General features: G+C 40.0%; 1 protein-coding gene across 1 annotated transcript in view; it reads right to left on the reverse strand.

Annotated features, from left to right (window-relative positions):
• The window catches only part of LOC120434296 (butyrophilin subfamily 3 member A2-like), a 62,150-nt gene extending 48,242 nt beyond the window's left edge, over nucleotides 1-13,908 (reverse strand). The window contains exons 1-6 of the mRNA XM_039602110.1: nucleotides 13,849-13,908; nucleotides 2,077-2,170; nucleotides 1,447-1,788; nucleotides 813-1,106; nucleotides 592-723; nucleotides 341-465 (exon numbers count right to left, since the gene is read on the reverse strand). Coding sequence (XP_039458044.1) covers nucleotides 341-465; nucleotides 592-723; nucleotides 813-1,106; nucleotides 1,447-1,788; nucleotides 2,077-2,164 — 981 coding nt within the window. The 5' untranslated portion in view covers nucleotides 2,165-2,170; nucleotides 13,849-13,908. The remainder of the gene's footprint in view (nucleotides 1-340; nucleotides 466-591; nucleotides 724-812; nucleotides 1,107-1,446; nucleotides 1,789-2,076; nucleotides 2,171-13,848) is intronic.
• Nucleotides 13,909-26,301: the final 12,393 nt, after the last annotated feature.

Consider the following 26,301-nt stretch of genomic DNA (forward strand, 5'->3'; position numbering starts at 1 on the left):
TAAAATAATTATATGAGTAGCAACATTTTTACCAAAACAGAGACTATGGTGACATTACTAAAGTAGTAATCTGATAATGATAAAGGAATATACATTGATGTTTTCACATTACTTCTGCTTCATACCTTTAAAATCAAAAGAGAGTTCTTTCTACTCACACTTGGTAATTGCACATAATGTACATGATGTCTGTGTGGTAACCGTGTGCAGGTTTTTTTTTTTTTTTCTGTTGAGTAGTATTTCAGGTAGTTTTATTGTGAAATCCTGATTTGTATTTTATTTCATTTCTGAAAAACAATGAACATCTTGATATTTAAATTATTCATGTTTATCTACTCACGGATGAGGTCTGTTTCTTAGTTTTGATAGAAGAGCTGCTGGTATTGAGTTGCTCTCTCTCTCTGGCTTCTTCGCAGGAAACGTCATCTCCCCGGTCAGTCTGATCCTTTGGCCTTCTGATGATCTCTTTTTGAAATTAAAATTAAATAAGAAGGAAATGTCCAAACATGGATTTAAATATTAAAGCTCTCATTAGAGCCTCAATGAAAACATTGATGTATAGTAGCAGTAAATAATTAATTAGTGACTCACTCATCATATGTTTCCTTATTCTACATAAAAGAACAACAGCTGATAAAATTAACAGGATGATGCAAAGAGCCAAACAAACAGCCAAAGCGATGATGGCAGAGGAAGAACTGGATGGGATATCAAAGAAATCCTCTGAAATCATAAAAAAACAATATTTCAAGAAAACTGGAGTTCAGATATTCAAAGTCTTTCTATCATAAATGTAATAATATAATTTGAACCTGGAACATGTATGTGTGTCTCTCTGCTCTGGTTGGTGTTCCTCTGTTGGACTCTGCAGGTGATGTTGTTGGTGTGTCTCTTCTCCACAGTCACTCTGCTGCTGATAGTATAGAGGTCATCAGGACCTCTGAGGATCTCTGTAGGTCCAGCAGAGAGGAGGTTTTCCTCACCGTCCAACCACAGCAGCTCAGGCTCTGGATACCAGCCTGCAGACTCACACTGTAACACCACTCCTCCTCTGTTTTTTTCAATCCCTGATAAACTGATGACAGGTGAGGTGGAAGCATCTGATGCTGAGCAAAAAGAAGAGTTTGGAAAAGATGTTAGTGGGTGAAAAAAAAACTCCTGTTATGGACAGTAATTCACAATTATTCAATTATTAATATTAAAAAATTCAGATGCACTTTGTATGTTCCCTTTTGTAAAGTCAATAATGAGTAATAACATAATAATAAACTAATAAACATTTCTGGGATAAAATAATTGCTCATCCTTCATAGGTATGAATTTTCGCTATAACTAAATAAGAGTCTCAGCATTTGCTCCGAATTGACAATCCCACCAAAATCCTGTGGGCTGGATTTAAAATTTATATCAAACTACACCATGAACATACGATGTGGATCTACTTACCAACCACAAGTTCAACTACAGATTTTTTCCCCATTAAAGGAATTTGACATTCATATGTTCCTTTATCAGAGAGTTTTACTCTGGAGAGTTTCAGTGAAATGTTTCCGCGCTTCAGTTCATTGATGAACAGTGATGTTCTTCCCCTGTATGAAGGATTTCTTGCATTCACAACATCCTGACCGGATCGCCACACATGAACAAATCTTGGGTCCAAGTCAGATCTTGTCCACTCCAATATCTCAGCTGTCACATCCTCTGCAGGCTCCACGTGACATGGTAAAATAACATCATCATCAACTAATGCAACTACTGGTTGATGTGGACCAACCACCTGAGACTCCGCTGTAGAAAAAACAAAGAAAGATGTGTTTATTAATTTCTGCAGCCAGTTTGAATAAGATGACACTCAGCATAAGGCATTATTTTTCTTTCTCTTTTTTTTTATTTTGGTGAAGATAAGACTGTTAAAAACTGATGTTTCGCTAAAGAATTAAATAAACACATACAGGCAGGAAACAAATCATAAAAATCAAACTGTAAACTACTGTTTGTACCAAATGTAGCAAACATGCACCATTTTGTTTATATGCACTATAATAAAAAATATTATGCATGTAGCATCAAACTTACCTTTATTTAAGTGTATTAGAAGATGGAAAACCAAAATACTGAAGACTTTGTCTGGAGAAAGGGAGAGTGCATCTATCTGTGGAAGCATCCTCCTCTGAAAATACATCAGTGACACACACAAGTGTGGCCACAAGAGGTTATTGAAATAATAAGAATTTGTTCATTTCATTTAAAGTCAGCTTATTCAAGACAAAGAACATATTTTACATGTTACATGTTTTTTATGTATACACTTTTTTATGTCCGATACCGATATCATAAATTTGGATATCTGCCGATACCGATATGAATCCGATATAGTGTATTTTTTAATCAATAAAACTGTTTTTTTAATATCTTGTTGCATTTTGTGTAAGTTCATAAGTTTTCATCAAGTTTTAAAAAACAAAACACTAAAGCTATTCTGTTATATCTGTATACAAAAAATACACTGCACCCAAAATATTTCATAGTTCAGCAACACTGATCAGTCTAATAAACTTAAACCTACTCCATCCTCCCTATTCTGGTATTTTAAAGAGTTCTTAGCAGAAATATTAAACAACCTAACTAATAGGGTTGATGTAATCAAATTTAATTTAACGTACGTGTAAAAAAAATGCACAGAAATCAATTATTTTTCTACAATAATTAAATAGATTCAAGATCTTTCATAAACAGAATTGCAGACTGCACAGATGGTAGCTTCCCAAAGGAAAAAGTACTATTGCTCACTAGGGTATATATTAGACTCAATACATACAGTAATTGAGTTCAATTCAATTCAATTCAATTTTATTTATATAGCGCCAAATCACAACAAAAGTCGCCTCAAGGCGCTTCATAGGTACAGAGAAAAACCCAACAATCATATGACCCCCTATGAGCAAGCACTTTGGCGACAGTGGGAAGGGAAAACTCCCTTTTAACAGGAAGAAACCTCCGGCAGAACCAGGCTCAGGGAGGGGCGGGGCCATCTGCTGCGACCGGTTGGGGTGAGAGAAGGAAAACAGGATGAAAGACATGCTGTGGAAGAGAGCCAGAGATTAATAACAGATATGATTCAATGCAGAGAGGTCTGTTAACACATAGTGAGTGAGAAAGGTGACTGGAAAGGAAAAACTCAATGCATCATGGGAATCCCCGGCAGCCTACGTCTATTGCAGCATAACTAAGGGAGGATTCAGGGTCACCTGGTCCAGCCCTAACTATATGCTTTACCAAAAAGGAAAGTTTTAAGCCTAATCTTGAAAGTAGAGATAGTGTCTGTCTCCTGAATCCAAACTGGAAGCTGGTTCCACAGAAGAGGGGCCTGAAAACTGAAGGCTCTCCCTCCCATTCTACTTTTAAATACTCTAGGGACAGCAAGTAGGCCTGCAGAGCGAGAGCGAAGTGCTCTAATAGGGTGATATGTTACTACAAGGTCATTAAGATAAGATGGGGCCTGATTATTTAAGACCTTGTATGTGAGGAGCAGGATTTTGAATGCAGTTCTGGATTTAACAGGAAGCCAATGAAGGGAAGCCAAAACAGGAGAAATATGCTCTCTCTTTCTAGTCCCTGTCAGTACTCTTGCTGCAGCATTTTGGATCAGCTGAAGGCTTTTCCTCACAGCATTACTGGAGGCCAAGGTAATGCCATCCAGAGTAAGAATCTGGTTAGATACCATATTTCTAAGATTTTCAGGGCCGAGTACAATAACCTCAGTTTTATGTGAAGTAAGAAGCAGAAAGTTAGCGGCCATCCAGGTCTTTATGTCTTTAAGACATTCCTGCAGTTTAACTAATTGGTGTGTGTTACCTGGCTTCATGGACAGATAGAGCTGTGTGTCATCTGCATAGCAGTGAAAATTTATGCTATGTCTTCTAATGATACTGCCTAGGGGAAGCATGTATAGTGTAAACAGAATTGGTCCTAGCACCGAACCCTGTGGAACACCATAATTTACCTTAGTGTGTGAAGAGGACTCTCCATTTATATGTACAAATTGGAGTCTATTAGATAGATATGATACAAACCACTGCAGTACAGTACCTGTAATACCTACAGCATGTTCTAATCGCTCTAATAGGATATTATGGTCAACAGTATCGAACACTGCACTAAGGTCTAGCAGGACAAGCACAGAGATGAGTCCACTGTCAGACTTCTATACATTTTACATCAGATTAAAACTTTGGGTGTAAGATTCAGATAATTATTTATTAAAAGCTAGACATTTTACATGAGAATAAGACAGAAAAATATGTCTTTGTGCCCCCTTTTCCCTGTTAATGCCCTACCTGCCCCCCTGGTAAAACTTTGCTAGACTCACCCCTCCACAGTTACCATCCGTCAGCTACGTAGAAAAGGATCCTGGTGTAATATTAAATAAATTTTAACAACAGCTTATCAAGCTTAAAAGTGCTGCTGTTGTTTAGCCACTGGTTTCCTCTGCAAAGTGAGCCAAAAACAATAGCGACTGGAGTTGCGACAGAAAAGCCGATCAGCCGATCAGTTTCTTGATTGAAGTAGCAGCAGGAGAGGAAGGGAGAGAGAGAGAAGAGGCAGTCGCTCCACATATCGGTTATTAAGCTTAACCTGGGAATGCTTTACAAACATTCAGAGATGAACTTACACATTGCTTTACTTCTCTCTGGGATAACTTTCTCAGAGATGAAATGCCGGTTTGGTAGCGAGGTTCCAACCTATGGCGTTATTTTTGTGCCACTATTCTGAGCGCACGTATAAATAATTTGCAGGTGCAAGTGTTGCATTTTGAGGAGAAATTTATTTTGAGCGAAGAAAAGCTAAATTTGAGTGAACAAAATCCATTGCTGCTTGCAAAAAATTTATTTCAGGGTTTGCTAATATCCATACACACACAATAGTAGCCCCTCTCGCTCAGTTTTTGCATTTGCGCTTGCTCGCAATGTGTTACTTGCGCTCTAATGTTTTCTGAGATGCCTGTTACCCACCAGGTGACCGCATAGCTGGACTGGCCATTGGGCATACCGGGCATTTGCCCGGTGGGCCGATGGTGATTTTTCATTTTTATGTTTGTTTGTTTGTTTTTGTAACAATATAAACAATGAAAGGTGGTGGATTAGCCACTTGGTCATGATCAACTCTGGGCTGGACCAATTACAATACATCCGTATTGAGGGGAAAAGGAATGCGATTCATCCCATACTTCAGCTAGAATGAAAAAAAAGACAAAGCTGGAGTTATTCTGTCTTTACGTGGCACAGCTGCCTCTTCTCCCCTCATTCTCTCTCCCTTCCTCTCCTGTTATTACTTCAATCATGAAACTGATCAATGAACAGCTGATCGGCTTTTCTGCCACAAGTCCCGTCTCTCTTGTTTGTTTATCGCCCACTTTGCGCCAGAAAGAGGAAACCAGCAGATGTCGTGTTAAACAACAGCAGCACATTCAAGCTTGATAAGCTGTTGTTAGAATTTAATATTACTTTCTAGTATCAGCTGATGTTTGCTGGAGCCACAGCCGTAAAAGTTGCTGGTCATGATGTCAGTTTGGATATGTGGTGAGAGGGAAACATGAAGGTGATACAAATCATACATATATACCAACAAGACAGTGTACATCACTGTCACAACCAGTGATTGGAATAACGGCGTTACAAGTAACGGCGTTACTATTTTCAGTAATGAGTAATCTAACTAATTACTATTCCTATCGTTACAACGCCGTTACAGTTACTAACAAGAAAATGCGGTCCGTTACTATTTTTCAACAAACCGACAGTTGAAGCTGTGTTCAGCTTACCGCATCTTATATCAGCTGCAGGAAGTAGCTGTAAGTAATCTGGATGCTACAGCTTTAAGCAGCTGCGCGCTCCCACGGACGGTAATCACGATCGCTGTCTAGTACAACACCTGGAGCTCAGGGGGCAAAACAATCGAATGAGTGCTGCTGTTTGACTGAGGAAGAATAAAGTAGTCGTGGTAAGTCAATCACATGACCACTTAAAGACAAAGCAACAAGGTGATATATACCAGTTTATAAACTGTGTTGATAGGCCACGTAAAACCAGAGTCATGATAAACAATATATACGCGGCGTTTTTTCCTCAATAGTTTCGTCACGTTTACTGTTTAAGGACAGCGCTAGCAAGCACTCTCTGCTTATGAGCAAAAAAACAAAACAAAACGGGAGTGACGGCGAGAGAAAGAGAGAGAGAGACAGCAGAAAAAGAGAGAGAGAGAGAGAGAGAGAGAGGAGAAAAAGAGGGAGAGCGAGTTTTGAGCTGTGAGATTTGTGACGTTTAGTGTGTTTGGAGTGTGTAGTTAATGTGTTGTCTTGTGTAGTTAGTGTGTAGTGTTGTGGATAGTTTTGTGTTGTGTGTCAGAACAATGAGGCGACTGCTGTCTCCAGGTAGAAACAGGAGTGATACACCTGCTGCTGTCAGACCTGCAGGTATCAGGCTGTGATGTTCTCCTTTATAGTGGACAGAAATTATTTTATTGGAGTGGCACAAATAATTTGTGTGGCATATTATTGAAGAACAGCTGATTGTTCTGTAAATAGTTTGAAATGGTTATTTAAAAAATCAAGGTAAAAGGTAAATGGATGCAAATAACTTTGTTGTTTGCAAAACTTGTGCATAGGATTTTAAAATTGACTATTTATATTTGCATTTAAAGTTATGAAATATGATTCATTAAACATGTTTGTGGTTGTTATGGACAGAACTTTTATGGTGAGTATGGATACAAGCTCCTCTAAGATCCATAAAATGACATGTGGTGTGCCTCAAGGGTCAGTTTTAGGCCCTGTACTTTTTAATTTGTATATGCTCCCTCTTGGCGGTGTCATCAGGAGGCATGGAGTGAACTTCCACAGTTACGCTGATGACACCCAGCTGTACATCTCCGTGTCTCGTGATGACACCAGACCAATGGATGCCCTTTTTAACTCTATTTTAGATATAAGATCTTGGATGGCAGAAAACTTTTTACAGCTTAACCAGGACAAAACTGAAGTTTTAATCATCGGTCCTGAGGCTCAGAGAGAGAAACTCTTGTCTAAATTACAGGCATTTTCACTATGTCCTTCGCTACAAGTGAAAAACCTGGGTGTTATTTTCGACTCTGAGCTTGGTTTTATCCCACATATTAAACACGTAACCAAAATTGGATTTTATCATCTAAAAAATATAGCCAGAGTCCGCCCTATTCTCTCTCGGGCCAACACGGAGATGCTGATGCATGCTTTTATTACCAGTCGCGTTGATTACTGTAATGCCCTGCTCTCTCTGGTCTCCCCAAAAAGAATATTTCACCTTTACAACTTTTACAAAACTCTGCAGCTCGTGTGCTGACAAAGACCAGAGGGCGGGCCCACATTACACCGGTTTTAGAATCGCTGCACTGGCTCCCCGTGTGTTTCAGGATCGATTTTAAAGTTCTTTTATTGGTTTTTAAATGTCTTAATGGTCTTGGGCCTTCTTATCTCTCAGATTTGCTTTTACCATATGAACCCTCGCAGACCTTGAGGTCCTCTGGTACTGGCCTTTTGATTGTCCCTAAAGTCAGGACACATACTCATGGAGAGGCATGCTACATTTTTTTTTGTATGAAAAGTGCTTTATAAATAAAGATTGATTGATTGATTGATTGATTGATGGTAAAAAATATAACTTTTTCTACTCTCTTTTTCAACTTTTCTACTCATTTTATGTTTTTTGTCTGATTTTAGATCAATTGTGTTAATACAGTATTTCAAAATGAAAACATAACTGTAAATTCAGACACATGGGGTTGTGCTGAAAAGAAAGATACCAAATAAGGCAAAGTAAATCGTTTTAAAAGGTAAAATGTGGAGGGAAAATCAAAAGTAGTTAAAAATGGCCAATTATACCCTGGACCCCAGAGGGTTAAACATTTTTTTTTTAAGTAACGTAATAGTTACTTTTCAAGTAATTAATTACTTTTAGAATATTGTAACCCAGTTACTAACTCAGTTACCTTTTTGAAGAAGTAACTAGTAACTATAATTAATTACTTTTTCAAAGTAACTTGATCAACACTGGTCACAACAGCGTTTGTTTTAGTTCAAAGGCTTTATCGTTTTTCCTATAATACCTGGTGGTGTAGTCGGCCGATTTTTTTCGTCTTTTCAGCCTTATATATCATGTTTAACCGGAGTGACCACCCGGTCAGCTGGTGGGTAACAGGCATCTCCGAAAACAGAGCACTTATGCAAATATGTGATGTCTTGATAAATCGAGCAGATATTTGAAGCTTACACAGCACCTTTCTCGCATGAAAATATCTTAAGTTTGAGTTTTGGACAAAATGGATTCTGGGATATTGCATTTCGTCATTTTGAGCTGATTGGAGACCAAAACAGCCAATCAGATTTTTTTGCATCCAAGTCTGTGATTGGCTGGCTTTGTGGCACAAATAGAGAAATGTTGAGAGCAAATGCAAAAACTGAGCGAGAGGAGCTGCTATTGTGTGTGTGTATGGATAATAGCAAACAGTGAAATACATTTTTTGCATGCAGCAATGAATTTTGTTCACTCAAATTTAGCTTTTCTTCGCTCAAAAAAAATTTCTCCTCAAAATGCAACGCTTGCACCTGCAAATATTTTTACGTGTGCTCAAATGGTTTTTTTTTTTCACGTGCACTCAGAATAGTGGCACAAAAATAACGGCATACCAACCAGACCACCGAGAAGTCTCACTCAGCCGCTCTATCACGTGACGCATACTGCTCCGATGTGCAATGTTATGAGCTGAGTTATGCCATGTCGCAAGTTTTGTGAGGTGCTTTTGTGATACTTAATGGATTACATTTTTTTTACTTCTATCCGATATCCGATCCAGTAATTTAGGTCATTATCGGACCGATACTGACACGTAATATCGGATCGGTCCATCCCTAACATATATATATTTCAAGATCTAATTCAGCATAAAGAAAGTCAAATCTTTAGTGATGGTGATATATCATATGAGCATAAACATCACACACACAATCCATTTATCTCCTTGTCCAGAACCCACACATGCATTTATACATTCATCAGTCACATTTATACATCAAATTTATACATATTTCATATGTTCTCTTATATTTATCTTTTGTTGTTGAAGTTTTCAGTGTTGGTACAGTTTGTATAATAAATGTGCTCATTGATGAATCAGATGTTGATCTAAAAATTGTTTCACACACATCCATATAAATCACTCTTGGGGCTCCCTGGCGGTCACACAGCTCCATAATATAAGTGTCAAAAAGACAAGAGTTTCATGCATTAGCCTACAATCGCAAAATGGTTGAATGTCAGGGAATACAGTAAAAATGTCAAAAATCACTATTTTTCTTCAAAATAAAATGCTGACATTACAGGATGCATGGTTTTATACCACAATAGCAGAGAAGTTAAAAAAAAAAAGTGGTTTCAATGGAAGTGAACAGAGCATTTTTGTGTCGAGAGGCACTACACAAAATTAATAATGCAATCAAGTCAATTTTGTTTCTGTTCTTTGACATGTCAAAGAAACTAGTCAATGTCTTTTCAATAAATAATTAATAATTCAAATGTTTAAAACTCACATTTAAAGCCTTAAAATTGTAAAAAAAAAAAATTAGTGTTTAATAATTTTGAAAAGGCTCAATTTGATTAAGTGATTCATGAAAAAAAGCAAAACAAAAGTTGTTGTTTGAGGATTTTCGGCAGATTTTATGTCTGTAAATTAATTTACACAAAGGTGTTTAAAGGGTGCAAAATGCATCAGCAGAATATGGATGACATGTGTAAATAGAGTTGAAGTTAAATCCCGCTAAATGGGACACTGGCACCACCTATTGTTGTAAAAGTCACCCTGTAATAGTTACAAAGGGCAAGTGATTCTGGGTAATACTCACAGTAACGGAGGATTCCCGTTGAGGTAGGAAATGCGCAAATGTTGTGGGGAAGAAAAATCATATCGCTTGTTGTAACAATAATACAAGGTGACCCGATTATTTTTGTTGTTTAAACATTTGTTGTGGGTCATTTCTCCCATCCTTATGTTGAATCAAATGCTCGTTTATGTGAGATTTCTTTATTGGGAAGAGGAAAAAAACCCCGGAGTATAGTTAGCTAATGCTGATGTCACTTTTCCATTTAGGTCTCACGCTGACTGCCCAGACAATAAGCAAAAGCATTTTACCTTGTTGCCTTTTTGTTGTGAATGCAGGTATGTGACTGTATACCATTATTTAAAAAATAATGCACATTGTTTTATTGTATAGTTTGGAATATTTTTTGTATTCCTTTAGTTCGGAGAATTTAGGATGTAGATTATTCTTGTTAAGATTTCTTTTATTGTGTTAATATGGATTTAACCACTATATGATCACAATGCCAGTGTAAATGTAATACTCATAGTAATTGAGGATTCCCATTGAAGTCTCACGCTGACTGCCCAGACAATAAGTAAAAGCATTCTACCTTGTTGCCTTTTTGTTGTTTATGCAGGCTTGAGAGGACACAACAAAGAGATTACCTATGTAAGAGTAAAATACACTCAGTTTAAAAAAAAGTTGATTTCCTGCAAAAATCCATGACACAAGCTAACACACAGCCAACATGTTCGCCAAACTAAAAAAAAGGGCATGAGGGTTTTAACAGTGTAGTAAACAGTAGCTGCACCCCTCTGGTTCACTCACAAGAGTTCCTGACATGGTACTAATGCCTAACTACCACACCCCCACAACTGATCAAGGGTGATATGTCATCATCAGGATAACCGGTTTTGTTTTGTTTTTTCAGCATGAACATTGAGTGTTCCGGCTAGTGCTTCCTCTCCTCGAGCCATTACAATATTTTCCTTTGAAAATAGAAAAGCGAGCTCTCTAGCTTTGATTGACAGAGTGCAGAACAAACCTCATGAGTCTAAAGCTTAGAATCAATGAGAGACCTCCAGATATTAAGAATTTTTTTCTGAGGAGGAAACTGACTCTGTCCCCAAACAGCTAAAAAGTCGTGTTAACTGATGACAACATTGACAGGTGCAAACTCAGTTTAATCTATGTAAATTCAGGAAACGTACTTCATTTTCAGTCATTTTAGACAGCTGGGCTCCTGCGTTTGTATCAAGCAGTCATTTTCACAGGAGAAACCGAAACAATTCATGTGATTTGACTCCACCCACTCTGTAACCAGCAGACCAATCAGCAGCAGTCTGTGGGTATGTAGCTGAAAATCTGAGAAACCTGCTGCTGCAATCAGCCCTGTGTTTTATCTCTATTTGGCAAATACATTAAAGAAACGCACAAAGGCTAAGCCAAGGCTCAAGGTGACCCATCAAACACTCACCAGGAACACAGATCAGCTTAGAGTATGACCTTTTATTTTGAAATTAACCTGCTCCATAGTAAAGTAAGTAAAATTTTTATTTATATAGCACCTTTCAAGATAAAAATCACAAAGTGCTTCACAGAAGCTAAAACATAAAAACAAAAATCAACCAAAAGCAAGTTTAAAAAGATGAGTTTTTAGCTGCTTTTTAAAAGCGACCACTGAGTCCACAGATCTCAGGCTCAAAGGGAGAGAGTTCCACAATCTGGGGGCCACAGTTACAAAAGCTTTGTTGCCTTTTGTTTTCAGCCTCGTGTGTTGGACAACCAGCAAGCCCTGATCACACCTCCTGGGAATGTATGGATGTAAAAGTTCACTGATATATGTTGGTGCTTGTCCAGTTGGTGCAGAGCCCTGAAAGTCAAGGTCAAAACCTTAAAGTGGATTCTGAATTTAATATGGAGCCAGTGCAGCTGAATCAGCAGGGGTGTGACATGGGAGTACTTGGAGGACTAGGTCAAAAGCTTTGCAGCAGCGTTCTGAACAACTTGCAGATGCACCAAAGAGGCTTTACATAAACAAGTAAACAAAGAATTACAATAATCCAGACAAAATGAAACAAATGCATGAATGACAATTTCTAATTCGGAGCGCAATACAATGGGACTCAGCTTAGCAATGTTTCTCAAGTGATAAAAACAGCAGCGGACCAGAGATTTAACATGAGCGTCCACAGTCAGAGCTGAGTCAATAGTAACACCAAGGTTCCTGATAGAAGGTTTGGCAAATGTATCAAGTGGACCCAAGTTTTCCATAACACTAGGTACAAATTTTTTAGGAGCACAAACAAGGACTTAAGTCTTCTCCTAATTTAGTTGAAGAAAGTTTCCAGCCATCCAACCTCTAATGGAGTCTATGCATCTATGCCAAACCTGTAGCTTGGAAACATCTTGGGGCTTAAAGGAGATATATAACTGAATATCATCTGCATAGCAGTGATACGAAATGTCCATAAAAGTGGGCAATAAGTGCTGAAGAGGAAGTAAATACAACAAAAACAATAAAGGCCCCCAAACTGAACCTTGTTGCACACCATAGGCAAGAAAAGTAGAAGAGGAACTGTACTTAGAGGTAGCCACAGAAAAGGATCGTTCATGCAAATAAGATTCGAACCAGTCCAAAGCAGCCCCTGATATACCCACCCAGCATCTCAGCCTATCTAGCAGAATATGATGGTCCACAGTATCAAAGGCGGAGGTCAGGTCCAACATCAACAAAACGGAGCATTCTCCTGCATCACATCTCATCAAAATGTCGTTGGAGACTCTAAGAAGTGCAGTTTCAGTGGAGTGAGCTCTCTGAAAGCCAGATTGGAATTTATCCAGAATGCTATATTCATCTAAAACAGCTATAAGCTGCTTAGCCACAACCTTTTCTAAAATCTTAGCAATGAACGGCAATTTTGAAATTGGTCTGTAGCTACTGAGAAGAGAAGCGTCAAGCCTGTTTTTTTTAACATGGGTGAATAACAGCATTCTTACAATAAACAGGGACCTGACCCGAAATCAGTGAGGTATTGATAGACTGAAAGACATTTTTAAACAAAGATCCAGGTAAAATATCAAGAGAGCTGGAGGATGCTCTCATTGAAACAACTAACTGTTAGGGTGCCTGGGTCGTCGACTCAGTGTTTTGTGTTTTTGGTTCTTTGTTTTTGTTTATTTCATTATATTCTAGCTTTGCCTTATGGGTTATAGGATTTATTCTTAGTTTAGGTTCTCTGTGTGGGTTTTGTTAGTGTTTTAGTGTTCTGGTTTTCTGTCTGTAATCCATAGTTGCTGTCTCCCCTGTCTGCTGTATCCCCGTGTCAAGTCTGCGACTCTGTGTTATGTTTCCTGTTGTTCCTGTTCCTGTCTGTGTCTCATGTTAATGCGTCTGGTTTTGCTTCATTGTCTCGTTAGGCCTGATTTGCCCCAGTTGTGTTTCCCTCCTGTTTCCCATTCCCTGATTGCTCCCTCTGTGTATTTAAGCCCTGTGTTGCTCTGTGTCGGTGTCGTGATCTACCATGCTGTGTGCACTGTCTGCCCGTGTAAGTTATTTGGATTCTTAGTTTTGTTCTGTTTGAGTTCAGCATTAAAGCTGTTTGAGTTCATGTTTGTCTCCGGAATGGGCACTTTGGGTCCTTTTCCTGCCTTTTTTCCAAGCACAGTTCTTTATAAACATAAATACACCTTTTCTCACACTTTGGTGCCACATTTGGAGCTTTGTCAGAGCTTTTAACAACTGACAGACATTTGTCATCTTGTATGTGCTCAAGTTTGACAGAGAAACAACAGTCTGACTTTATTCAGTTTATTCAGTAACATGTAGAAAAAACTCCCAGTTTATCACATATTTTATTGTTTTGTTATAAAGTTCTTGTTTGTTTCTTATCTGACTCAAAAACAAACACAAAAACCAAACAAACAAATAAAACAAAAATAATTTAAAAAAGACTTACCGCAGATCAAGATCCCAGCCTCTGACACAGTGATCTAGACTGTTGCTGTCAAACTGAAATGAGTCACTGGAGCACAGCAGGAAACAAAAACTGAGACAAGAATTAACAAGTTACTGCAAACCAGACACTCCGGTTGGACCAGTTTCTAACATTCCTTGGTGTATCAGATAAACACTGAGCATGACAAACACAGAGACAGTTTAACTTGATTGCATGAGATCAGTACAGATCATGTGTAAACCAAAAAGGAGCTCAAAATGTTTTCAGCAGTTTCTTATTACCTTCAACAAGGAGCTCATGTTTTTGGTAGCATTTGCATTTCATTCTGTCTGTAAACACAACATCTCCAAAAGTTTTGAATGTATTCTGATAAAACTCTGTGTAGAGCAGGATCATGTTATAGCAATCCATTAAAATCTGGCTTACATCCATCGAGGTCTTCACAGTAAACTTAATAATTACTTAGTGGAAAATTGACCCCCCCAAAAAAATCAACATTTGACCTCTGACCTCTCCCTAAGTTCAACAGATAAACCTGAAAGTCAAAGACATGATGATGCTATACAGAGCGATTTATTTAAAACTGTGTATTTGTTGGTATTGACAACACAGGGAATGATACATGGGGATTGTAAATACAGTGGAAACCCGACTTACGAATACCCCGAACAAGAAAAATTCAAGTTACGAAGGCACTGAACGGCAATATTTCTGCCCGTGTTACAGCAAAATGCCCGAGTAACGAAATCCGCTGGCTCTGGTTGGCTAAGCCTACAATGCCCACAATGCCTTCCGAATCATGTGACAACCCCTTGGCTTCCGTACTTGCGCTTCGCTGTTCCACTTGAACGACGTTCTAGTGAGCAATTAGCCTATAGCCTATCATTCCGCATCGCCTCACTCAAAACGCGCAATGGGTGCTTCGACTTACGAAAATTTTCGACTTACGAAAGACCCTCGGGAATGAATTAGTTTCGTAAGTTGGGGTTCCACTGTATCAGGTTACTTTGGACCTCTGACCTCTTCTTTAGGGTCAAATATGGTCAAACTTTATAAAATATTTTTCATCTATGCTTCAAGTTCTGCTGCCTTTATATTGGTGACTGTTTCATGGCTTTGTTTTGTGCATCATAGTAACAGGTTACAACCAGTTAAATACAAAACAATACATGTAAAATGTTCTTGAATGTTTTTTTAATAAAATGTTTCTTATCAAAACCTTTTTTTCACTTGATATTTATTTTATAAAATTTTATCTGAATTTGACTAAAAATGAAATGAAATTTGATTAAAATTTCATAAATTTGACTAAAAATAAAGTAACTGTACTCAAAATTATGTCATCTTTAAGATTAATTTTAAAACACTTTAAAATTCACTGCATTCATCTTCTGCAAATGGTTTGTTTAGAGCCTTCTGCAGGCATGGAGGACATTTACAGTATGAACTCTTATTCTTAGAACTTGTCGAAGGTCTCTGGTAGAAAAAGACGAGGTAGGAAGTGGGGGGAAGATGAAAGTTTGGTTGGAACGCCAAGTTGAAAACCGGCTAGGATTCCAGTGGATGAGGATCTTGAAAAACTAAATCAGAGCGTTCAAGGTTTGGAGTGAGTCGAGTTAAAATACTATTAAGATCAGTCAGTGGGGAAACAGTGGACAGCTTGTCGGTGAAAATTGGAGTGGAATGGTCTAGCTGTCCCTAGTTCTAGTGCCTGGAGTTCCCCATGCCTTCTTGTGCCGAAGGAAGACAAAACCCCACGGTTTTGTACTGATTTTCAAAAAGTGAACAGTGTGACCAAACCTGTCTCCTACCCTCTTCCCCGCATGGAAGATTGTGTTGATAGGGTTGGCTCTGCAAAGTTTGTCACCAAGCTGGATTTATTAAAGGGTTATTGGCAAGTTCCCCTCACTCCACGTGCATCTGAAATTTCTGCTTTTGTCACCCCTGATCACTTCCTCCAATACACCATCATGCCTTTTGGCCTTCGAAATGCCCCTGCCACATTCCAACGCCTTATGCACATTGTCTTAGGTGGTGTCCAAAATTGTGAAGTGTACTTAGATGTCATTGTAGCCTATTCAGAGACCTGGTCAGAACACCTTGGAACACTCACTGAAATTTTTGAAAGGTTAAAAGAAGCATCCCTTACCCTAAATCTCGCCAAATGTGACTTTGGTAAGGCCACTGTGACTTATCTAGGGAAGCAGGTGGGTCAGGGTCAGGTGCGCCCCCTTCTGGCCAAAATCCAGGCTATCCTAGATTTACCTGTGCCTCGCACTAGATGTGAGCTTCTCAGTTTCCTTGGATTGGCCGACTATTATCGTGGCTTCTGTAAGAATTTTGCAGCTGTAGTTGCACCTCTCACCAGTCTCACAAGTGCGTCAAAATCATTCATATGGTCGACCACATTCCAGAATGCTTTTGAGTCTGCCAAAGCTCTCCTCTGCAGCACACCAGTACTTGCCGCTCCTGATTTCACACGTCCTTTTAAACTTGAGGTGGATGCCAGTGCCAACGGTGCAGGTGCAGTGCTGTTGCAGGAGGACAAGCAGGGTGTCGATCACCCAATTGGTTATTTTTCAAAGAAGTTCAACATTTACCAGCAAAAATACAGCACCATTGAAAAAGAAGTGTTAAAATCTCCCAGTTCTTTTAATCTTTGGGCTGAAGGAAGGACAATACTCGGTGTATAAATGCTCAATCAACAATATTTTATTCCATACAATTCAACACTTATGAGCATATGAACCATCATGATGGGGAGACCTGCCTGCAGAGGGTCACAGCAAGTCTCAAAATGGTGACGGGTTACTCAGCCTTTTATAGCCTCTAGTAGCCCCCACCTAGTCATGAAACCCTAAACATTCACATTCTTTCTCTCACACGGCGCCCAAGTTATGACCTCGGCTCCCTGTCTTTCTGCTCTCTGTAAAGGTGGGGGTATGGAATGTAGTCTGTTTCTCCCATTTATCAGTACAAGGTCTTCTGCACACAACATTCTCTTCATGATTCAGCAGTATGCAATGTCAAGAAACAGTGTAACACATTCAACAGTGTTGAGTAATACAGGTCAATCCAATAGATCTAATGATTTTCACACTCTTTTAAGTCAGAAGTATAATGCAAACTAAAACTACATACTGATCACACACTCTATATTAAGGGGTATAATATGATCTACAGCAGTATCGTAATTCAACTACTTTGATTACATATATATGGTAACATATGATAACAGAATAATCTCACAATTCCCCCTTTTGATCTCTTTTTTAAGAGATCACTTAAAACATACACTCCAGTGTTACAAGGTCCAGTTCTTCTTGGTCCTGAGGCCCTCTGTCCCCCTTTAACGGGTCGACCATATGTGGAATGACCTCTGTGTTTGCGCAGGTCAAATGCAAGAAAAATTAGATTTACAACAATAACAGCAGTTACAGATGACACTCCCATCACTCCCCAATTCTCCCACAGCTTTATTTTGGTGCTACAGTTTCCCACTCCCATTTTTGGTGCCCTCTTATACCTTTCAAATGTACTCAGACTAGAACCTCTGTCTAAGGAGCTTTTAACCTTTATTTTTATTGCTGCAGCTACCAGTATCTTCCAGTTGGGTGATTCTCAGCTTCTCTCTTCGACCTCAGGGGTTAGACCACCCTTTAGTCGGTGCACAGATCAGGGGATTATTCTGCCCCGATTTTAAACAAAGATCTGTGTATTTTGGGGTCACCGCCGTGTCCCCCTTTTTGCCAAGAGCCTCTCGAACCTCGTTGGTCTGGTGTTCCTAGATTTTCGCCAACCCCTTCATGGTTATTGCTGTGTTTATGGGATCCATCTTCTCAAGGAGCCCAAACGCCATGACACTTGACCCCAGTTGCTGTCTCGGGAGTCCCTACATCTGTCTCTGCTGTGAAGGATCCTCGTATCTCCGTAACCTCGTCTGGTGTCTGTTCCTTTCTCTGTAAGAGACAGAAAACCAAAACACCTCTCTCCCTAGACTTGATAATCTAATGTTGTTATCCATTGTTCTTCTAATGATTCAAATTTGGTTTAGAATATTATGTTCAGGACTCTCTGACCAAGGAACTTATTCTAATCATAATTTATGTGTGTGTAAGCGTGTTGGCATTTAGCCCTCGGCACTCAAAGTCAATACCTACAATTTATCAGTCCGGACAGTCACGCCGAACGAAGCTTATGACCTTCAAAAGACTGAGTGCTAACTCATTATGAGCACATTTGCCATGTGTTTATGAAAGTGATTATAACCACTTAGTTTAGTCAAGAAATCAAAAACAAAATCAAATTACCCATTTTTTTTTTTTTATTCTAACACATTATAAGCTTAAGTCTTACCATACCTAAATTATTAAACACACAAATAAAGTCATAAACTGTTCATAAAACCATTGTTTGATGTTCAGACTCAACCTCCCCCTTTTTGACACACTCCCATGTGTCAATCCATCGGAGCTAGAAAATTAAAAGAGAAGGTTAGTGACATCATATCTCAGAACTCAAAATTAGCAACCAAAGGGTTAAATCTGCAGCTCCACACTCTCATGTGAAGCTACCGTCTCCTCCTCCAGTCTCTCTTATCCTTCTGCTCCTGCAAGAACAAAACAAAACAAAGCGAAGCATCCACCCTTGTCTTGCCGGCTGGGTGAATTGTTTGTTGGCATTTACTAATCCTAAAGTTCGTGCAGTCTTTGTCTCAGTATCAAGTCAGTCAAAACTTTTAGTCCGTCCATCACCGTCCAGTCACATGCATTCATTCACACCCATTCATACCAGATGTTGCTGATAATGGAGTCTCACGCGTGACCTATTCGAGCATCCATCACCAGCAAGATGACGTCATCATTTTAAAAGGAAAACAATTCCTTGTTTTTTGGAGTGGATTGACTCGCTGCAATCCTTTTAGACTCAGGACTATCTTATGTGATCAGTGTCCCATATAAGTGAATTTCTCCCAAGCCAATTACAATCATGGAGAAGCACACTTTGCAACTGTTTACAGTAATAATATTTTATAGCGCTTTAAATCTCAATCTTTCAGGCCTGGTTTAAAGAGCTGATTGTTAAATCATGAACTCACAAAATATCAAAATATCACCACCGGTGGATCACACCTCTCAGATGTTTTTCCTCAGTGCACTGTAACAAAAACGAAAACAGACCTAACCAACAAAATACTAAAAAACAACACAAACTAGGGCCCGTTGCAGACATGTCCAAACATAAAATCATCTCTCTCTCAGTTAGAGAAAGAAAACAACCCAAAGCTCACTGATAAAATCAACCTAGCGCTAAGCAAAACCAAAAAATCAACCAGAAATTCACAGGAACGTTTTGCTTCCTGCCGGGACAATATTGTGTGGGAATGAGAACCTCAGGTACCGTAGCACCTTTTGTTCCTCCTTGAATTAAATCTCAATCACAGAAAATGCGGTACTGCGACCTAAAACTTACACTATTAATTCATCATTTTCACTCTGTGCCACTGTTCCTCACCAGGCTGTGTGAAGCACAGCAAAGAATTCAGTCAAGGCCTTGAACCATAAACAGACATCACGCACAGACATTGTTTTCATAACCAAACTGTTTTAGACCTTATTCCTTAACTCTACATAAATGTACTCTGGGTGACATAAAACACATTTTAAGTAATCAACGATAATCAATGGCTCCTCATAAAAATTATTTTTGGAATATTTGTGTGCAGCATTTTGCATATCAGCATAAGCATTTGTTAGCAAAGCATTCTTCATTGCATCAGCGTGTGTGTGTGTGCGCATCACTCTTCGTTGCACAAGCGTGTGCATGTGTATGTGTATGTGTATGGATCACTTCTCAGTGAATCAGCATTTCAATGTGTGTGTGTGTGTGTGTGTGTGTGTGTGTGCTCATCACTTTCCTGTTCTGGTGTCTTGGGTAAACCACGGCCTGAAGCATGCCCTGGGGTCCTGCCCTCCTCCTTTTCAGTCTGTTTGCGACCATTGCTGCTGCTGCTGCTCGAAGTTCTGTCCATCCTGGTTCTGACCCCAATTGGGGCAGTCCTTTCTCCAATGTCCATGCTCACCGTAGGTGACACCTGCATCTTCTTCTTCTGTGTTTTTTTGTCCATTCTGAGGTGCCTTTTGACCTCAGTTGCTCCTCCTGTCTCTGTCGCGCCCTTTTTGCTGCCCGATCATCCGTGTTGGTCCATCACTGTCCTGCACAGTGTTAATGCAGAGTTGTTAAGGTCAGCATTCTTTTGCTCGGCCTCACTTTTCATTCGGGCTTGGTGGGCGTCTCGTCACAGCTCTGTCAGCTGACGTAGTCTGGAAATTTTCCCCCCGTGTAGTGAAACGGGCCTTGGTTTTAACGCTCTCTGTCTCTGCTGCATGAGATCGCTTTCCTGCAGCACTGGGATTTTCCGGTTGTTGTTGTGGGTCCAGCTATTGCAGCATTTGGTCAGGGTCACGTAGAGGGGAGAGCAGGAGTCCAGGTCAGCCTCGGCTTTCAGGGCCGGCAAAGCAGCCTGTAATTAAACATAAAGAACAAAAACAAAAAACAAAACAAAACAAAAACAAACAGAAGTGTACGAACAGGAAAATGATGTTGTGTTGGCTGTGTTACAACGAGAGGGGAGAAACACCGGGCCAGGCCCTGTGTCAGCCTTCTCTCCCCCCCTTTTTATTTTTTTTTTTCATGATATAATCAACTCATAACCCACCAAGTTGACAGGACAACATCCACATGTTCAAATTCCTAAGATCATGTTTAAACTCACAAAAGAGAAATTTTCTTCCCGTCAGTAATCACTTGTGTTGTTCAATCATCAGAAAACATCTCACAATTTGACTGTTAACCACTAAATTTGTTGTTTCATCACTGGTTGGTCATACCAGTCTCTTTATTTTCTTTTTCTTTGAAGCTAAATTGTTGTCCTGCAACCTAGAGGGTTTATTTGTTAGTAATGGATAAACTTCATCATTTAACAACAGATGTATGTTAATTTTTTGCTGCTTTAACCTTGCTGGAAAATCTTCACATGTTCATGAGTGTAAGCTGTTTCTTCATTGCATGTGTGTGCATTTGTAGGCGGGTCATTTCATCATTTTTTTTTTTTTTTTTTTACTTTTTCTCAAACTAGGCATTACCTTAAAAGGAGCCTTTCTCTCACATTTCTCTGCTTGTGTGTGTTTTTGTTTCACCTTTTGTTGTGATGCTCCGGACGCCTTCCCAACCTCCACAAGTCCGTTGGCCCCAAAATTCAACCCAATTTCATGTGCTCTTAAAACCTTCATTTCTCCTCTAATTCTCTCCTCGCTGCTGTCTGTTTCACAGCTGCTGATTCTTGCTGGGTGTGGTTCCCCTTACTTATAATTTTGCTTCGGCCGCTGTGCTTGTGGGGGCAGTTGGTCCAGGTCCGTAGCTTCCTGTATTAACACACTAAGAGATTTATTTAATTTCATTTTCATCACTATTAAACAGATAAGCAGGCAACACGCCCACCTTGACAGCGCAAACTGCACGCCAGTCTCCCAACACATTCCTCTCTCTGCTTCTCAATAATTCTCCACTACACACCTCTTACTCTCTCTCTCTCCTTTTTTTTCTTTTATTTTTTATTACACCACAGAGTAATACACCCAATTATGCCCGTCTATCTCTATGTGGCTCCAAATTCCCTCTTTATTTAATTTCACGTTATCAGGGGACAGGCACACAACAATTTTAACCACTGAAACGTCACTGAAACGAGGACTCTAACCTCTATTTTAAGAAATGAGGACTTTAACCTCGGTTTTCTTTTTGACTACTATAGAACTCAACCTTTGATCGCAAAATGTGTCTTGGTCTATTCCAGAATAAATGTGAACCCGTGATTACACGGCCGTTCCAGTGTTATTCTGTTATCGTTTGAGGGCCCTGAGTTCTCAGGTGATAAACCTGGACCTCCAGACGCCGCTGGTCCGTGCGTCGCGTCCGACACACGGTGGGGGAGCCAACCCCAGGACAAACTTAATTTCCACAGGTACACTAGGTATCAACCTTTGATCCTAAAATGTGTCTTTACTCTAATGTCCTCCTAATCACACATCAACCGCCACTGTCACTGTGTTCACGCTTCACACACACAGAGCGCGCCCTACACACAGAACTGCACCCAGAGCGCGCCTCACACACAGAACACCCAGAGCGCGCTTCACACACAGAACAGCACCCAGAGCGCGCTTCACACACACAACACCCAGAGCGCGCCTCACCAGCCGTGAGACCCACAGAGAGCGCTTTTCATCAGCGGAAATTTACACAGAAACCTCTGAGCTCAACTGTTAGAACTCTTCCAAGCACAACCGCACCATACACCATGTACCCTTTTTTTCACTGCGCTTATGACCGCCACCACGGGGCAAAATCGCATCATAAAACAGAAGTGATGCTCGTCCCCGAGGCTCAAAACCGACACCATAAGCCAGCGTCTGCTTTACCTTTAATCGGGGTGAAGTAAATGTTTTACTTATAATTTTATGGCCGCAACCCTTGAGGCTTAACCGACACCATAAACCACCGTCTAACCTCTATTCAATGTGCTGAACCCAGCAACCCCTCACTACTGTACTTATGGCCGCATCACCAGAACACGGCCGTATCATAAACCAAAACCTACGGACGTGTTTCGCATTATGCGTTGCTAGCGCTTAACCGACACCATAAGCCAGTATCTGCTTAACCTTAATTCTGTACTAATTTTATGACCGCATCAACGAGGGCTTATATCCGACACCATAACCCACTTCAAACCTCTATTCAATGTACTGGACGTATGGCCGCGTCTCCAAAGATTCTAATGTATTATTGCTACAGAAGCCAGTCTTAGACAAAGTTAAATGTGGAAGGTAAAGTGGGTTGCAACTAGCTCAACGTAGTATATTATTAGTTTCTTGGTAGATGCAGTTTATTTAACACACTGGAATTCAGCCTCAACTTTTGTTGTTAGTATCTTGCGCCAAAAACCAGACACCGACAAATTTAATGTGAAAATACGTGTAACTCAGCGAACAGATTAATTTGGAAAGCCCAATATGCACATTTGGTATTTATAATACAACAGGCTGTGCTTACCTTTCTGTTTGGACCAGTCCTTTCTGTTCGCCTCGCCCCACGATCTCACCACAGGCCAAATCTGCCCCTCCTCAGCACACCAAAGATCCGGGTCACGGCACCAAGTTGTTAAAAGAAGTTCAACATTTACCAGCAAAAATACAGCACCATTGAAAAAGAAGTGTTAAAATCTCCCAGTTCTTTTAATCTTTGGGCTGAAGGAAGGACAATACTCGGTGTATAAATGCTCAATCAACAATATTTTATTCCATACAATTCAACACTTATGAGCATATGAACCATCATGATGGGGAGACCTGCCTGCAGAGGGTCACAGCAAGTCTCAAAATGGTGACGGGTTACTCAGCCTTTTATAGCCTCTAGTAGCCCCCACCTAGTCATGAAACCCTAAACATTCACATTCTTTCTCTCACACGGCGCCCAAGTTATGACCTCGGCTCCCTGTCTTTCTGCTCTCTGTAAAGGTGGGGGTATGGAATGTAGTCTGTTTCTCCCATTTATCAGTACAAGGTCTTCTGCACACAACATTCTCTTCATGATTCAGCAGTATGCAATGTCAAGAAACAGTGTAACACATTCAACAGTGTTGAGTAATACAGGTCAATCCAATAGATCTAATGATTTTCACACTCTTTTAAGTCAGAAGTATAATGCAAACTAAAACTACATACTGATCACACACTCTATATTAAGGGGTATAATATGATCTACAGCAGTATCGTAATTCAACTACTTTGATTACATATACAGTTAAGCCCATAATTATTCATACCCCTGGCAAATTTTGACTTAAAGTTACTTTTGTTCAACAAGCAAGTTATTTTTTGAGCAGAAATGACACAGGTGTCTCCCCAAAGATAATAAGACGATGTACAAGAGGCATCATTGTGGAAAAAAATATTTCTCAGGTTTTATTTATATTTTAGCAAAAAGTATCATGTCCAGAATTATTCATACCCTTCTCAATAATCAATAGAAAAAAGCCTTTATTGGCTATTACAGCAATCAAACACTTCCTATAATTGCAGACCAGCTTTTGCATGTCTCCACAGGCATTTTTGCCCATTCATCTTTAGCAATGAGCTCCAAATCTTTCAGGTTGGAGGGTCTCCTTGCCATCACCCTGATCTTTAGCTCCCTCCACAGATTCTCAATTGATTCAAGTCAGGACTCTGGCTAGGCCACTGCAAAACGTTAATGTTGTTGTCTGCTAACCATTTCTTCACCACGTTTGCTGTATGTTTTGGGTCATTGTCGTGCTAAAATGTCCACTGGTTCCCAAGGCCAAGTTTTTCTGCAGACTACCTGATGTTGAGAATCTTCATGTATTGCTCTTTTTCATGGTGCTGTTTACTGTGATTAGGTTCCATGGTCCATTGGCTAAAAAACACCCCCAAAGCATTAGGTTCCCACCACCATGTTTGACAGTGGGGATGGTGTTCTTTGGGTTGAAGGCTTCTCCATTTTTATGCCAAATGAAGGCAACATCATTGTGACCAAATAATTAAATTTTTGTTTCATCTGACCGTAACACTGAAGACCAGAAACCTTCTTCTTTGTCCAGATGAGCATTTGCAAAGGCCAAATGAGCTTTGGCATGCCTTAGAAGTGCCTGGAGAAGTGGCGTTTTCCTTGGTCTGCATCCGTGGAACCCAACAGTGTCCGTTGGACTGTCTGCCTTGAGACATTGCCACCAGCAGAGCCCAGATTCACCAGAATGGCCTTGGTGGTGATCCTTGGATTCTTTTTCACCTCTCTCACTATTCTCCTGGCCAACACAGGTTTCACTTTTGGCTTCTGACAACGTCCTCTGAGAGTTTCCACAGTGCGGAACATCTTGTATTTTTTAATAATACTTTGCACTGTAGCCACTGGAACTTGAAAACATTTGGATATGGCCTTGTAGCCCATTCCTCACTTGTGAGCAGCCACAATGCACAGCTGCAGGTCCTCACTGAGTTCCTTTGTCTTAGCCATGAATGTCCACAGACCACCTGCAGAGAGCTGCTGTTTTTCACCTGTTGAGTTGATCAAAACAGCTATTTCCAATTAATCAGGGTAATTAGGATGCTTTAGAACAGCTTTGAGTATTTGGAATGGTATGGAACTTTGGATTTTCCCAGAGACTGTGACAGTTTGTAAAGGGTATGAATAATTCTGGACATGATACTTTTTGCTCAAATGTAAATAAAAGCTGAGAAATATTTTTTTCCACAATGATGCATGTTGTACATCATCTTATTATCTTTTGTGAGATGCCTGTGTCATTTCCAGTCAAAAAATAACTTGCTAGTTGAGTAAAAGTAACTTTAAGTCAAAATTTGCCAGGGGTATGAATAATTATGGGCTTAACTGTATATGGTAACATATGATAACAGAATAATCTCACAGAAGCTCTTTCTCTGTTGCTTGTACTACAGCATTTTGAAGTCTATGTCGGCTCTAGTTCATCGCCTGTCATTGTTTACACCGATCACAACCCCCTCGTGTTTTTGACTCGGATGCGAAATTCTAACCAGAGGCTCATGAGATGGTCTCTCTTACTGCAGGATTTTAATTTGGAGATCCATCACAAAAAGGGAACTGAAAATGTAATGGCAGATGCTCTGTGACGTGGTTTTCTCCACTCCTAAGTGCCCAACATCTATAGGGGAGATGTTTGGTCTTGGGAAGGGGGGTGTTAGCTGACGGCTGCTGATTGGTCCCCTGATCATGTGGTTGCTTTCAAAATCCCTCACCAGCAGTTGTCCCGGGGCAGCCACTGACAAATGTCACAGACCTGGCCCTGGCTTCCAAAACCTGTGACATTTGTGCTTGTGACTCTTGCAACTTTCTGAGTTCTGTATATAGTGTGTACATTAGTTTTCATTGTAAATAGCACTGGAACAGAAGGGGTGAGCTGCCTTATTATTTTTCCTTGCACTGTTTTCTCCTGACTTAGCTTGTTTTGTTTGTTATTTTGGCCTTTGTTCATCCCGGAGCTTCATTTTCATTGTGTAGACGAATAAACCACCGTTCACTAAGAAATTGGTTTTTCTGTGTATGGTTTTGGGGACCAGGGCGGGGTCACTTCCTTTTTTTTAACTCTTATGTTATGTTCCTGTACCCCTAGACTGGGGCGTAACATAGGATGCATGTGTTTCACATTTAGGCCATATATCCCTCCCCTCTATAGATGCTAAAATGTCAGCAATATGGCCATATAGCAGCAGTGTGCAGAGGACGGCAACGGTGTCCTAGGTGTGGGGATAACCATAGGCATGAGGAATGAGGGTGCAAGAAAAATGTAACTGTGGGGAGAGCACAGGGTGACAAATGGGGGATGTGCAGTGGCGGTCC

Source organism: Oreochromis aureus, linkage group 3, assembly GCF_013358895.1.
Source record: "Oreochromis aureus strain Israel breed Guangdong linkage group 3, ZZ_aureus, whole genome shotgun sequence".
NCBI lineage: Eukaryota > Metazoa > Chordata > Actinopteri > Cichliformes > Cichlidae > Oreochromis > Oreochromis aureus.